Source organism: Megascapheus bottae, chromosome 17, assembly GCF_031878675.1.
Source record: "Megascapheus bottae isolate mThoBot1 chromosome 17, mThoBot2.hap1, whole genome shotgun sequence".
NCBI classification, from domain to species: Eukaryota; Metazoa; Chordata; class Mammalia; order Rodentia; family Geomyidae; genus Megascapheus; species Megascapheus bottae.
In genome coordinates this window covers 6,216,493-6,233,217 of record NC_143525.1, presented here as the reverse complement: position 1 = coordinate 6,233,217, position 16,725 = coordinate 6,216,493, and the positions used below count along the sequence as shown (strand labels likewise).

At 37.5% G+C, this 16,725-nt stretch overlaps 1 protein-coding gene across 1 annotated transcript in view; it reads left to right on the top strand.

Moving 5' to 3' along the window:
* Stx8 (syntaxin 8) overlaps window positions 1–16,725 on the top strand; it is a gene marked incomplete at its 5' end in the record, with an annotated part of 226,074 nt that overhangs the window by 38,896 nt on the left and 170,453 nt on the right. The window contains 2 exons of the mRNA XM_090349527.1: window positions 2,874–2,998; window positions 14,648–14,740. Coding sequence (XP_090205653.1) covers window positions 2,874–2,998; window positions 14,648–14,740 — 218 coding nt within the window. The remainder of the gene's footprint in view (window positions 1–2,873; window positions 2,999–14,647; window positions 14,741–16,725) is intronic.

Here is a 16,725-nt window from a genome sequence, read left to right as displayed (position 1 = left end):
CTCACACTGAGCTATACCTCTAGATTTAATACAAAATTTCAAAGCATGCTTTAGGACTTAAAAGAGCCAACAGTGAAATATTCCAGCACTAACTTTAGAGAAGCTACGTCAACCAATTACCATATACTTTGAATAAAGCTGACTACCAATGCACTTTGGAGGTGACTTTTAGTATCTTGAACCTGTGCTTTGGCAGTGAACCTTATTCAGACTTCCACACGGATCTTGTTACAACAAAAGCTGGCACTAGCAAGATTGTTTAGGAGTAATGGGTAGGTATGTTTTGATTGTAAAATTTCTTGTTTGCAGCTGTTGCTGCTACTTTCTCTCCCCCCCCCTCCTCCTCCTCCTTTTTTTGCTTTCTTCTTGTCTTCAAAGCTAGGAGAAGTTGAATGATTATTATATGCAATAGGTTTGAGACCTTGACTTCTTGGATTATTGGGACCAGTCACATAAAATAAGGTTTTAAGAGACACCTGTCTTTGAGAGACTAGAAGAAAAGCATATTTCTGTTTTGCATGTTAATCAATATATTTGAATCAGAGACCAGATCTGTGCTGAATATTTTAGTGCAAATATTAAAAATTGTTCTTTTAATTTAGCCTCCGTTCTTTGATACCTATTATATCCTTCTATTAATTGATATACGTATCTTGCCAGTTTTAGAGTCTGTGGGTTTGTGAGTTTCTGAGTGTCTGTGTGTCTGCGTATGTGTGTCTGTGTATGTGTCTGTGTGAGTCTGTTTGTCAGTGTGTGTTTCTGTTTGTCATTCTGTGTGTGTCTGTTTTTCGTTCTGTGTGTGTCTGTGTGTCTATGTCTGTCTGTGTCTGTGTGTGTGTTTGTGTGTGTGTGTCCTTATTTCTATGAATTTGTGTATCAGTCTGTGTGTCTGTGTGTATCTCAGTGTGTGAGTCTGTGTGTATCTGTGTCTGTGTGTCTCTATACTTTTAGGGTATGTTTATTTGTTAAAAAGTAATTTTCAGGGCGGGAAGTTTAGCCTAGTGGTAGAGTGCTTGCCTAGCATGCATGAGGACCCAGGTTCAATTCCTCGGAACCACATACATAGAAAAAAGCCAGAAATGGTGCTATGGCTCAAGTGGTAGAGTTCTAGCCTTGAGAAAGCCCAAGGACAGTGCCCAGGCCCTGAGTTCAAGGCCCAGGACTGGCAAAAAAAAAAAAAAAAAAGTAATTTTCAAGGCTTCTTAATGTATATAGTATAATTGTCAGTGATAAGTTTTTTGAATAATAAGTATAGGATTCTACATGTGTTATGTACATTACCCTCCACACTCCCCTTCCCCCAGCCCCAGAATGGGCCTACTGTCTACAATGAGAATCTGCTTTATTTTGTTGACAATTTATTTTTCTTTATTCCTACCAAAAAAGTCCCATGTGAGATTGATTGATTGATTGATTGATTGATTTTGCCAGTCCTGGGGCTTGAACTCAGAGCCTAGGCACTGTCTCTGAATTTGTTTTGCTCAAGGCTAGTGCTCTGCCACTTAAAGCCACAGCTACTTCCAGCCTTTCCGAGGCATCGAACCCATGCTAGGCGAGCACTGTAGCACTAGGCCACGCTCCTGGCCCCACCTATGTAAGTTTTGGATAAGTGAATTATATTACTCAGCCCACTTGACTGTCTTGCTACTGTGTATTGTTCTAGAAGCTTCTCCCTCCCTGTGGGGGAATAGGGTGCAGTCCAGTGAAGGTGATTTTCAGTTCCTGCCTTCTAAGTGTATATAAAAGCTAAACAACGGGAATAGTTATTTTGAGATAATCCACAAGATGCCATCAGGGCTAGAAGGCTGATAAATAACAGAGAAGTGAGTGAATACTTGTAAATCCCCTGGGACGGGGCTTGTATGTAGTAACTGTTTAATATGCTTTAGCTATTTTGCTGTCACTAATACTCCTAAGACATGTGGTTATCATTTTTCTGAATCTGATGAAAGCTATTATGAGAATGTTCATTTCTGTGCTGCAATGGTCAGAGAAGGTTTCCTGGACATGATGATCATGATGTTCCCAATAGCTTGCAAAGAATGTAGACAAGTGGGACTCAAGATAAAAAGAAGCCTATACAAAGAGGTACAGAGGCAGAAATTGTATGCACTGTATTTTGGACAGTGAAATGGGATTGTCTGGTACAAAGGGGCCTGTGGGTAACTCAGGGAATAAGCCTTCATGTGGTGTTTGGTCATTCATAGTACTGAAGTTGAGATTCTGCTTGTGTTTCTGTCTGTGTCTGAGCAAGCAAGTATTCTTTAATGCAGAGTTATACAGATACATTCTGTGCTATAATCTGTAATCACAACATTGGTAACTGCCAGAGAAGTAATATTTGTACCTTTAGGGCTGGAATGTATTCCAGTGGCAAAGCACTTGCTTAGGCTAGTGCAATGTCCTGGGTTTGATCTCCACAACCAAAAAGGAAAAGACAAGAAAAAAACCCCAAAACCCTGTACCTTTGTTGTCACCTGATAAGACTGTTGTAATACAAAGGCCACTTCCAATAGACCTTGTGTTTTCAAAATATAAGACTGTTACCAACCACTTCTGCAATTATTGGGTCAAATTGGCTCCTATATCTCTTAAATAGTCATTCTCTGGGACCAAGTCTGTTCCTTATTCATCCTCCTGTCTCTGATAAGCACTGAACAAGTTCCTGTAAGATGCAATAAATTGTGCAATTTTCAATGTATGTGAATTAATGCACTTCCTGTCTGCCAAATATCACATAACCCTTCTATTAATTACAATAAAAAATAAATTGTGCAATTTTCAATTGGCCACCTCTGCATTTATATGCATAATTTGTAATTGGGCTATATTATTTTGAGATATATAATGATTGCACTTAATATTTCTCTTAGGTCCAGCTTGATGAGTGAAGAGGCTAAACGAGGAGCACCCAATCCTTGGCTCTTTGAGGAGCCAGAGGAGACCAGAAGTTTGGGCTTTGATGAAATTCGGCAGCAGCAACAGAAAATCATCCAAGGTATTTGAATTCTCAAGGAGCATGAGCCTAGAAACTTTGCTAGATTTTGATTGTGTTCTTGACTGTTTCTTCTCCATGGAGACTAGTTGTTGGTCTTTGAAAGCTCCTGACATGTTTGTGCCTCAGAGTACCTGAAGAATAGACAGAGCTGCCTCCTGTCTTGGCATTACTTGGTAGAGATTTTCAGACAGGAGTCACCACTTCCTAGCTGTAACTTTTTTTTTTTTTTTTTTGCCAGTCCTGGGGCTTAAACTCAGTGCCTGGGTACCATCCTTGAGCTTTCTCAAGACTAGCTCACTACCACTTGAGCCACAGCACTACTTCTGGCTTTTTCTGTGTACATGGTACAGGGTAATCAAACCCAGGGCTTTGTAAATGATAGGCAAGCACTCTGCCATTAAGCCCCATTCCCAGCTGGCATTTACTTTTGAGTTAATTTTGTTCCTTAGCTTGAAAACTAATTATTATTATTATTATTATCATTATCATTATTATCATTGCCAGTCCTGGGGCTTGAACTCAGGGCCTGGGCACTGTCCTTGGACTTTCTCAAGGCTAGCACTCTACCACTTGAGTCACAGCCCTTCTTCCAGCCTTTTTCTGCGTATGTGGTACCGAGGAATCGAACTCAAGGATTCATGCATGCTAGGCAAGCACTCTACTGCCAGGCCACACCCCTGGTCCCTATTTTTGAACTTTCTTTTTCTCTCTTTCTTTTCTTTCTTTCTCTCTTTCTTTTCTTTTCTTTTTTTTAATTTTTTTAATTTTTTTTTAAATTTTTTTATTGTAATTAGTAAAAGGGTTACATGATATTTGCCAGATAGAAGGTGCATTAATTCACATACATTGATACCCTTTCACATGTCTTGGTACCCATTTCCCTCCCCCCCAACCCCCTACCCTCTTTCTTTTCTTTTCTTTCTTGTTGTTGTTGATTATGGGGCTTGCACTCAGTACCTGGACACTGTCACTGAGAGCTTTTGTTCAAGGCTAGTACAATACCACTTTTGAACCTTTTCTGTTTTTTTTTTTTTTTTTTGCCAGTCCTGGGCATGAGTTCAGGGCCTGAGCACTGTCCTTAGACTTTCTCAAGGTGAGAGCTCTACCACTTGAGCTTCAGCACCATTTCCAGCTTTTTTCTATGTATGTGGTACTGAGGAATCGAACCCGGGTCTTCATGTATGCTAGGCAAGCACTCTACCACTAGGCCAAACTCCCAGCCCCTTTTCTGGTTTTTGAGTTGCTAAGTGGAGATAAAAGTCTCACAAGGACTTTAACTGCTCAAGCTGGTTTCCAATTGTGACCTTCAGATCTCAAACTCCTAATTAGCTAAAAGCACAGGCTGAGCCACTGTGCCTGGCTGAACTTTATTTTTTTTTTAATTTCAGGAGTTATATACTTGCTTGCAGAACAAAGGTCAGGCAATATAGATACAGATAAGATGAAAAAGCTTCCTTTATTGCTTCTCCAACCTCAGAACTGTAAATGGTCACGTTTTCTCTTAGACTTCTTGTATAGATGTATATATATATATATATATATATATATATATATATATATATGTATATATGTATATATATATATTTAGTATGAATACAGTTTATGTAAGTTGGACTGCCAGGTATTTGTTAGCTACATATGTATAAGTCCATCTTTTTTACTTAATATTTGCATTTTAATATTAATAATCAGCATTTTTTCATGTTAGTGTTTGTTATTTGATTTTTTCTGAAAACAGCATCATTGGGGCATAGTAACATAACTAGCACATATTTCAAGTATATAATCTGATTAGCTTTGTCATATCTATGCACTGGTGAAAGCATCAAAAAATCAAAGTAAGGAATATAATCATTACTCCCAGAAGTCTTCATGTCTCTTTGCAATTCTTCTCATTGTCTCTGTCCCATCTCTAGACAACTGCTGATCTGCTTTCCATCATTACAAGTTAGATTCTTGTTTTCTTTAATTTTATGTAAGTAGAATTATACAGTATTTACTATTGGCAAGGGTGGGGGAGGAAGGAGATCTGGCTTCTCTCTCTAAGCATAATTTTTAAATATATCTGTGTTATTGTGGGTATCAGGATTTCCTTCTCTCATCTTGTAGAATATTCTTCCATTGCTTGAATTTACTGCAGTCTGTGTATCTGTTCACTTTATGGACATTTGGGTTTTCAGTTTGAGTTATTATAGATAAAGCTGCTATGTCCATTTATGTATTAAATTTCTACATGGGCATAAACTTTTATTTTCCTTTGGTTGATGCCTAGAATGACTGAGCAGTGAAGGAGAGTTCTCTTCCTCCCCTCCTCCTTCCTCTTTGCCTCCCTCCTCCTTTTTCCCTTTCCCTCTCCCCCTTTCTCTTCCTCTCTCCCATAGTGGGAATTGAACTCAGGACCTGGTGAATACTAGATGAGTATTCTACCACTGAGCTACTTTCCTGGAACCTTGTTTTTTTGTTGTTGTTTTGTTTTCTCTCTGGTATTGGGGCTTCAACTCAGTTTGGATTCTTTTTGCTCAACTGGCTCTTTATTACTTAAGCCACACCTCCAACCCAACTTTTTATTGGTTAGATGGGGAGAGGACTCTAACACTTTCCTTCTGAGTAGTTAAACTTCCAATGCCTGACTCTCCTGAAGTATTTTTATTAAAATATTTTAAAATTATAATTAGCAAATTAAAATATATGTGTTCTTGGTGTGTAGCACAGTGTTTGTATACACTGTGGAATAGTTAAATCAAAGTAACATATGCTCATGTACCATGATGAGAAATTGAAAAACTTTTCTCAGTTTTCGGTTGTATTAGTCACTGCAGTGTACAGTAGAGCTCCTAAACATCTTTCTGCCTAACTAAAATTTTGAATCCTTTGACAAACATCTGGTAACCATATCCTATGTGCGGCTTCTGTGAGTTTGAGGATTTTCTATTCCACATATTAGTGAGATCATGCAGTCTTTGTCTTCCTGTGTCTGGCTTATTTCATATCATATAATGTCCTCCAAGTCCATTCACATTGTTGTAAATGACAGAACTGCTCTCTTTTATGACTGAATAGTATTCCATTGTGTGTACATAGCATATACATTCATCCATTGGAGGACATTTTTTAAATATTTTCTCTTGGCTGTTAGAAGTAATGTTTTAATGAACATGGGAGTACAGATGTCTCTTTGTCATATTATCTCCCTTTGGAGAAATACTTAGTAGTGGGATTGCTAGTTCATACAGTGGGTCTGAGTGTGTGCATGTGTGTGCGAATGTATGTGCTAATAGTAGGATTTGAACTCTTGGCCATTGTTTCCCTCAGCTTTTTCACTCAAGCTGGTGCTCTACCACTTGAGCCACGCCTGAATGTCTGGCTTTTTTCTGGTTAATTGGAGATAAGAATCTCACAGATTTGCTTTACTGGCTTTGAGTCACAATCAGTGCCTTATTTAAATTTTATTGTAGAGATGATGTACAGAATGGTTATAGTTGCATAAGTAAGGTAATGAATGCATTTCCTTTTGAACCATGTTACCCCCCTCCCTTGTTTTCTCCCCCCCCTTTTTTTTTCTGTCGGTCATGGGGCTTGAACTCTGGGCATGGGTGCTATCCCTGAGCTCTTCAGCTCAAGGCTATCACTCTACTTCTTGAGCCACAGCCTCATTTCCAATTTCCTAGTGATTAATTAGAGATAAGAGTCTCATGGTCATTAGGGTCCGGGCTGGCTTTGAACCACAATCCTCAGATCTTAGCCTCCTGAGTAGCTAGGATTACAGGCATGAGCCACCTCACCTGCCTTCTCCCATTTTTTTTTTTTTGAAGAACCTTCATACTCATCTTCACTATATTAATTTACATTACTATCATGAGTGTGTAAGGGTTTCCTATCTCTGTATTTTTTCCAATGTTTGTAGCCTTCTGCTGTTCTTTTTTGTTGTTGTCATTGTTTATTTTTCTTAGGTCATTTTCGCTGGAGCAAGGTGATAAGATATCTTGTAATTGTTTCAATTTGTTCTTCCTGGAAAATGAGTGATTTTGAACACTTTCCATGTACTTGGCTATTTGTCTTCTTTGAAGAAGTGTCAGTTTAGATATTTGACCATTTATAAATAACTTATTTGGCATTTTACTATTGCATGATTTGAAGTGTGTGTTTAACTTGTAAAGAAGCTGCCAAATAGTTTGGAAAGCTGGCTTTACCATTTATACTCCTCCTAGGGCACCTAAGTGAAATGTATATTTCACTGTGGTTCTTTTATCTATTTCTCTTCTGAAAATATTTTGCATGCACTTACATATTTACATCTTTGGTGAAATATCCTTTCTTCAAATTATTTACTTTTTTTAAATTGAGTTATTTTTATTAACTTGTAAGAATTTTTAATATAATCTTTTATAGGTTGTCAGGCATATGTTTTAGAAACATTTTCTCTCAATCTCCTTTCTTGTTTTCATATCTTAACAGTGTCACTCAAAAGAAAAGTTCAGTCCGGTTAGTTTTTTAGAACCATTAAAAAATAGTTTGTACTGTTAGTACTGAATGTCTATGCATTTGTTAGAAAAAAAATCAACCATGTTTGTATGGTCCTGTTTCTATACTCTTTATTCTTTTCTCTTAGTCTATTTGTTTATCTTTAGTCCCATGTTGCACACACTGTCTTGATTTTTTTCTGACAGATCTTTAAGTCACATAATATAAATCACTCAACTTTTTTTTCACAATTTTTGAGGGTATTTCTAGGTCTTTTTACACTTCCATATGAATTTTAGAATCTGTTTTCAATTTCTACAAAAAGTATCTTGGAATTTTGATTGAGATCACATTGAATCTTTAGATGAATCTGGAGAGAATTGATGTCTTAACCAACTGAGTCTCCTAATCCATGAATATGGATTTATTTTGTTCTAAATAAATATATTTTAGTTCAATTTTTCTTTTTCTCTTTCTTTTTTTTCTTTTGTTGTTGTTAGTCACGAGTCTTGAACTGAGGGCCTGGGTGCTGTCCCTGAGTGCATTTTTGCTCAAGGCTAGCTAGTGCTCTGCCTCTGGAGCCACATAATGCTTTAAGCTTTTTCTGTTATTAACTGTAAGAGTCTCATGGACTTTACAGCTCTGGCTAGTTTTGAACTGCAATCCTTAAATTTCAGCCTCCTAAGTAGCCAGGATTACAGATGTGAGTAGCACCTGGCTTAGTTCTTTTTTCTCAGTAGTACGTTTTAGTTTTTATACTACATATATTAGATGTTTTAAAATTATTATTATTTTTTGTTGTTGGCTGCAGGGCTTGAACTCAGGCCCTGCATGCTGTCTCTGAGCTCTTTTTGCTCAAAACAAGGGTTCTACCACCTAGAGGTACAGTGTCACTTCTGGTTTTCTGGGGGTTAATTGTAGATAAGAGTCTTACAGACTTTCCTGCCCAGATGGCTTTGAACCGTGATCTTTAGATTTCAGCCTCCTGAGTGGGATTACAGGCATGAGCCACCAGCATCTGGCAATATAGATAATTTTAATAGATTTATTCCTATTTCACATTAAATTTCATTATTAAAATTTTTAGTATTTAAATATATCTGTTGTTCATATATATATATACATATATATGATTTTTATACATCATTTGTAGATTATATGACCTTGCAACATTCATTGATTTATTCTAGTTGCTTATTTGTGGGATTTTCTTCACAAATGGTCATGTTGTTTGGGAATAATTTTGCGTCTTTATTTCAATCTGGATGCCTTATCTATTTTTCTTCTTATATTTGCTGCAACCTCGAGCACAATGTTGCATGAGAATGGTGAGAACATTCTTGTTTCTAATATTAGTAAGGTAAACATTTATTTGGATATCAGTTAATGTTTGAATTTCTAGATTTGTTTGAATATTTGTCTAGAATATTTCTAGAAATATTTTTGAGAGTTATTGTTGGATGCTGTTGTTATTTGGGTTTTATTTCTAAAATAGGCCAGAGAGGTATTTATTTTAGAGCAGAGATCAGCAAACCCTGACCTGTGAGCCAGATCTGGCCTACTATCTTGTTTTTATAACATGTACAAGTTAAAAATGGCTTTCAACTTTTTTAATAGTGAAAAGTGATGAAAAGAAAAATACTTTGTGACTTGTAAAAAATTATATGAAACTTAGGCTCTTAAGTAGTTTTATGGGAACATAGTCATGCTCCTTCATTTATGCATTATCCATAGATGCTTTCCTATTTACAATGACAGAGTTCAGTGGTAGTTTTAGGGACCATGTGAACCACAAAGTCTAAAATGCTTCCTGTACAACCCCTTATAGAAAATGTTTATTGATGCCAGTCTAGAGGTAATTTACTGCACTAGTGAGCCAAAACCATTCTAAGTATTCTTCGTGATGCTTCATAAATAATGAGGTGACCCGGTTGTTGGGAATAGGAACTACGTCTGACCCTGGTTGAGATCAGAGGATCATTTCCTTCACTCTTTGGAGTGGTTTTTCTCCCCCACCATGGTTCCTTTCCTCACTTACTTATGGGATCCCCAAACAGCATTTGGCTGAAAACTGTGTAGACACAGTGCAGGCCTACAGATCTTTTCTGTGCAGCTCTTCTCTTGAGTGCTGTTCCCACATACTCAAGTTACCTTGACTTACTTTATACTTTAGATTCTTCTGGTGCTGGGTGGTATGGTGGTACATACCTATAATTCCAACACTTGGTAGGTGGAGGCTGGAGGATCCTAAGTTTAAGACCAGCCTGGGCTACATAACAAGACCCTGTCTGAGAAAAACAAAAACAAGAGTGTGCCAGGCTCCATCTGGGCTGGGAGCTCTCTCCAGCCCAGCAATCTGGAGCAGTCTTAAAGCTCATCTCATTTGTTTTCCCCTCTCAAGGATCACTGCCCTTCATTTCTTGACGTATGTTTCTTGAAACGTTGTTTTAAATATTTTGTATTCTCCCCCGTCCCCTGCCTAGTTGTTTCAGGCCAAAGGGAAATCTGGTCCCTGTCAATCTATCTTGGCCAGAAGCAGAAGTCTAATTCGATTTTGCACTCTTTTTTCACAATGAAATTATCTAGTAAATGAAACACTGACTCTGTGCCTTCAGTTTTATATACCTCACCCATTACTATATCTGAAGGAAAGTAGGAAAATGAAAAGCACCACAGCTTTATGCATAGTGCAGTGTCTGGAGAATTTCACCCTTTGGAAAGCCTTCTGGGCCTTTAGGGATGGAGAACGAGGAATGGAAAAGTTGCAGTAGTTACTTTTCATGTTTTGAAATGCTGTGTCCATTGTTGTTTTTCTAGCAAGCTGTTTTTTTAGGATAAACACAAATGTGGAAATCTTTACACAAAAATCCTTATTAGCCTTTTCTTTGCTTCTGGAATCTTAGAATGTGCTGGGGTTACTCTGATTCTGCTTCATTGCCATGTCTTCCACTAGATAAAGAACCAGGAAAGGTCACTTCTGACTTGATTGTCCATAGAATCTGTTTACCTTTCCTGTATACTGGTGGAGCCTTAGGAACACTTTGGAAATCATCCAGAAAATAACACATTTATCAGTAGAACTTACACTTGAGGGCAGTGAATGCCTTCCTTGCCTAACCCAGAAACTATATCCTATCAACCAGCTAGCCAGGTCTGTGTTCCATAAACTATAGTTTGAGGCATAAATGAACATTAGGCAAAAAGATGGCCATAGTGATGATATCATGAAAGGATGAAAACTGTGTTGAGTGTAGATTTTCTTCCCTGAGTTAGACTGCTGGTCTCAGGTGTAAAGTGTGTTCCATCCTTAATTAGGAGATACCTGGCTAGAGCTTCTAAATCAACACAATCTAGTCATCATTATTTTAAAAATATTCCTTCTAGATTTGTGCAGGGATTTTTACATTGTTTCTACTCGGGAAGCTGAGATGCAAGGGTTGCAGTTTGAAGCTAGCCCAGCAGAAAAGTCTGTGAGACTTTTATCTCCAATAAACAACTCAGAAAAAGCCAAAAGTGGCACTGTGGCCCAAGTGGTAGATTACTTGCGCAAGGAAACTCTAGGACAGTGCCCAGCCCCTTTCAAGCTCCATGATGGACAAAAAAAAAATTATTAATTAAAAAAAATTTGTTTATGTGGTACTGAGGAATCGAACCCAGGGCTTTATGCATGCTAGGCAAGTACTTTTCTACTAATCCACATTCCCAGTCCCAGTATTTTAAAAATTAATATAGTTTTACAAGGGGAGAATTGTATTAATTTTCTATCACAGCTTAAAACACTTACTGTGTACTTCTGTGGGTCAGAAGTTCAGCTCAGGTCTCTCGTGGCTCAGATCAAACTTTAGTAGGAATGCCTTCTTTTCTGAAAGACTTGTAGAAAACCCATTCTCTTTCTTCTTCCAGTTTCTAAGACCAATCACATTCCTTGGCTCATGGCCCCTTCTCCATCTTCAGAGTCAGCAACTGCATCTCTCTCACCCTTTATATCTGCCTCTGACCACAGCTGGAAAGGTTCTCAGCTTTTCAGGATTCATAAGATTAATTGGCTGCACCTGGATAACATAGACTAATCTCTCATCTAAAATTCCTTAATCATATCTTCAAAGTCCCTTTGGCTGTGACTACGTATTCACAGGTTTCAGATATTAGGACACTGGCATCTTTTGGTAAGGGGTTAGGAGTGTGTGTGTGTGTATGCATGCATGCATGCATTACTCTTCATATTACAGTGATCTTCCATGTTTTAAAATTCTTACCACTGTAAAGTTTGACTTGTTATATTATAAATGCCTTGGGCAATGTGATAGTTGGGCAGATAATAGAAATGAGCTATCATGATGCAATAGTTATGCCGGTAATAATAGACTACATGGCTCATGGTTGGTTTTATTTTTTTGCAGGTAGCAAGCAGCATTCTATTTTGATAATTATCTTTTCTTTAAATAATTATCTTTATGTGATCAAACCACTTCACCTTGAAAATCATGCTTCTTGCCTGTGTACAGTATCTTGATTATCAGAATCTTTCTGTGTCTTTGCATTGTAGGATGAAAATTTATTGCAACAGGAGATGCTAATGTCTCAAAGAAATTAAGACAGAATCTGTTGTGCTGGAGAGAGATGGCCTTTATATAGTTAAGTCAAACAATAATTTTGAGAGATAAGTACATTGTAGGTATTTTTTTATTCTTAATCTAAGTTTCTACTATTTACAACATCAGTACTTTAGTAACTCTTTTCCTATATGAAGCATCAAAAGAAAGCTGCTTTCCTCTTGAACTTGTCCTACCTTTGAATTCACGCTGTCACCCACAGTACCATACAGATTATTCTTCCAGTGCTTTCAGAACTTTTCCTATAGCATTGGGCATCCTTAAGTAGTGCTCAGTTGAAGATAGATTTATCTTGGAGGCCATCCAGGAGGTAGTTAGTAAAGACCAAAAGGGCTCATTATAAAGTGATTTTGCCATAAAATGGTCTCTTGGAATGATCCCTAGAGATAGCAGGTTATTTATAGTTCTAAAACATACAGTGTCAAAAAATGTCACTAAGTGGTCCTTACCTTACACCTTTATGTTAAATAAATTCCAGATGAATTAGGGACCTAAACATAATGGTTTTATTCCATAAAAAGACTTTGTGGAGGGAAATTTTTTATAATGAGGAATCAAACCTAAGGCCTTGAGTATGTTGGTTCCTCAGCCTCCTCCCCCACTTTTTTGTGCTAGTCTTTGGGCTTGAATTCAGAGCCTGGACACTGTCCCTACCACTGAAACACAACTCCACTTCTGGCTTTTTCTGAGTGGTTTTTATTAGAGATTAAAAAAATTCATGGACTTTACTGCACAGGCTGGCTTCAAACTGCAGTCGTTAGATCTCAGCCTTCTAATTAGCTAGGTTCATAAGTATGAACTACTGGTACCCAGCCCTCACCCCTTTTAGTGTATATTAGGGTTTTTGTAGTTTCAGATATTGTAGATATACCTTTATATGGAATAATCATTTGAAAACCTATAAAAAGCTGTCACTAGTACCTGTAATCCTAGCTACTCAGGAGGCTGAGGTCTGAGGATCTGGGCTCAAAACCAGCCCAGACAGGGGAGTCTATGAGTTTCTTCAAAAAAAAAAAAAAAAAAAAACTACCACCACCAAAAAAAACCAAGAAAAAACAAAACCCATGGCTCATGTGATAATGCCTTAAGTGGAAACAAAAAAAAAGACAGTACCCAGGCCAAGAGTTTAAGCCCTATACTGGCACACAAATGTGTGCATATACAAACACATGTAAACAATGATGCTGCAGGTGGCATTATGCTTCCCTCACTTATTGCTTGGGTAAAGAGGATCTCTCAGGGCTCTTCCCAATACAGTGAGGCCAAGGTAGAACCTTCCACAGAGATTACTAGGCCTGCCTACTTTAAATTTTCAAAAATGAGAAAGGGGAAAGGTAGGAACAGAGGAAGAGAGGGGGAGGGACAGAGGGAGGGAGGAAGGAGAGGGAGGAAAAAGAAGGGAGGGAGAGAGGAAGAAGGGAGGGAGAAAAAGGGAGAAGGAGCAAGGGAGAGGAGAGGAGAGGAGAGCAGAGAGAGAGAGAGAGAGAGAGAGAGAGAGAGAGAGAGAGAGAGCCAGCGAGCGTGCACAGGGGGTTAGGACTGAAATTTGGAAGCCAAAGCTCTGGCAAAAAATAAAAAGCATATTTAAGAGTCTTACCTTGAATATTTTCTTGTATAGATTTTTAGAATTACTAAAAGGGGAATAGTCCAATCTTGAGAGAGACTTTGATGAGTAAATTAAACTTTTCCTCTTTTTTTATACCTAGGACTTGGGAATTTGTAGTTCTTCATACTTTAGTTAGCCTTAAGGTATCATTGTGCCTTATTTTTTTTTTGTATTTAAAAAAATTAGTGGTGTTAAAGCTGTTATGTATTTGTTTTTTTTTAATTCATTCATTTCCAGTTGATGTCCTTTATTCATTAAAAAAATGGAAACATTTGTCTTTTTATTATTCACTTATAAATATTTTTTTGTTTTTTTGCATTTTATTAAATAATTTATTAACATTAATTTTTACATCATATTTCAAATGTCATGTTTAATAAACAAGTATTTAAGAAGGGAATCTCAATATAATCACTGGCACTTAGGTTTTAGAACATAATTAAAATCAAGCATTAATCTATGTAATAAAATATTATGTCTATAGAGTATATAGTCTATCATAGATTTTTATGTCTATGTAGTTATGTTTATAAACATAAATATTCTTTAGGTATAGATAACAGAAAGCTTAAATACCAAATCTTACTTTTTATTTAAAATTTAAATTGTTGAGGGAGAATGATGGGTGGGATTATACTGATCTAGATACATGAATTCATAAATTGAATTGAATTGAAACTCCTTTGTATATATAAAGATAATAAAAATTTATGAAACTAGTAAATTGTGAAATTGAGCACATAAGAAATAGCAATAAAAAAGAGCACCAACAAAATAGATAATGGTGTTCTATATGCAAAAATAAAATAAAAATTTAATCTGGAAATTGTCATGCTCATTAAGGTAAGAGATTTAATTTTTTTTCATCCCCTAGTGTTAATAATTCTATCCTGTGTCACATGGGGGATTGTATGGGTCCATGTGGCTTTTATGTATGGACTTTAAATTATTTAAATTTCTTTTTTCCAGAACAGGATGCAGGCCTTGATGCCCTTTCCTCCATCATAAATCGCCAAAAGCAAATGGGTCAGGAAATTGGGAATGAATTGGATGAACAAAATGGTAAGAACAAATTCTGAGATTAATCACATTTGTCATTTGGTGAGCATTTGTTGATCTTCATGTTGTGTAACAAGTAAAATAGCTTAATGTCATTTAATTGTTGTGGCCTAATACAATGATTTGTGACTGTTTCAACTTATAGTTACAAAATACTGTGTAAAAATGTGATTCAAAAAATTTCCAGTTCTCGGGCTGGGAATTTGGCCTAGTGGTTAAAGTGCTTGCCTAGCATGTGCGAAGACCCGGGTTCGATTCCTTGGTACCACATACATACAAAAAAAAAAAAAAAAAAAAAGGTGAAAGTGGTGCTGAGGCCCAAGTGGTAGAGCTCTAACCTTGAGAAAGTCCAAGGACAGTGCTCAGGCCCTGAGCTCAAGCCCAGGACTGGCAAAACAAAACAAACAAAAAACAAACAGAAACCTGATGAAAAAAAATTCCAGTTCCCAATAAGTATCCTTTAAATGCTTTGGTGATCCATCGTCCCAAGAACATTTTTTTTTTTTTAATGTGACAGTGATGTGAAGTTGCTCAGTACTTGTTCTGCTTTGATGTGAAGCTTGAGCATGTAGGCCTTGTATCCTCTATACATCCAGTGGAGTTTGCTCTTTATCATAATAAATATAAGGCTGGGGGCCAGGAGTTTGGCCTACTGATAAGAGTGCTTGCCTAGTATGCACGAAGACCCAGGTTTGATTCCTCAGTATCACATACACAGAAAAAGCTGGAAGAGGTACTGTGTCTCAAGTGGCTGAGTGCTAGCCTTGAGAAAAGCCCAAGGACAGCACTCAGGCCCTGAATTCAAGCCCCATGACTAGCAAAAAAAATAAATAAAAATAAGTATGAGGCTGCTGGGACAAAAAGTATTTGGAGATACTTGTTCAGGACTTTATGTGACGGATCTGGCTTGAGAAAAATTAACTTGTAAACTGTAATGGTCTGGATTGGGAGAGACAGAGCTTTCAGAAGTGAAGGCACTAGGAAGATTTCTGTGCTCAGACTGTAGTATGAGAAGGAGCACATATGGGGTAGTAGGACTTGAAGAAGAAAGGAGGGGGAAGGGCTCTGCTTTCATCATTATAAACACAGGGAAATTGACAGGGCTTACTGATTTGTCAGTGAAAATTGTAAAGCCAGGTTACATATGTCTAGTCAGAGAAGTCACTGAGTTGTCCAGATGGAAGTGCAAAGTTGAAGGAAGATAGGGTACTAGAGATCAGTGAGGGAAAGGGCAAAGAGATCAAGGGGTGAGAGAAGCTTCAGCACATAATGATATATGAAAGCCTAGGATAGGTGAGTTGCAGTGAGGTTGCATTTACAGAAGCCCCTGCTATTTGCGAAGCACTTTCATAGGTATAAATCAGTGACTGAGCACTGGCCTTAGCTTTTTTTTGTTCAAGGCTAGCATTCTACAACTTGACTCACAGCTCCACTTCTGGCTTTTTGCTGGTTAATTGGAGATAAAATCTAACAAACTTTGTCTGGGCTGGCTTCAAACCACAATCTTCAGATCTTAGCCTCTTGAGTAGCTAGGATTACAGGCGAGAGCCTCCAGTGCCTGACTCTGTTATCCTCATTTGTTAGAGACAAAGCTCAGAGCAGCTGAGTAACCTTCTAATGTCACATCATTTGTCATACAAGACTGAAATTCAAGCTTGAGTCTCTAACATGACTGCTTTCTTCGTTCTACCAACTTTCTGTCCAGGGAAGTTGAAGTAGGGAGAAAAAAGTATAAGCATGGGGCTCTGAGGTTTTAGCTTTTGTAGGAGTACCACAGTGACATGGGCTACAGGAAAAGCCAACAGTGTGAGCAAACATCGAAATCCTAGTGATAAGCAGATGAAGGCATACTCTGCAGGGAGGGCTGTACTTTGCCAAAATCACACAACAGGCACTTATTTTCTTGGTCCCTAGGAAGAATGAGTTCATTTGTTCCCATGGTAGTCTTCCATTTGTCTATCATAAATAAACAAATTCCATCTGTTGAC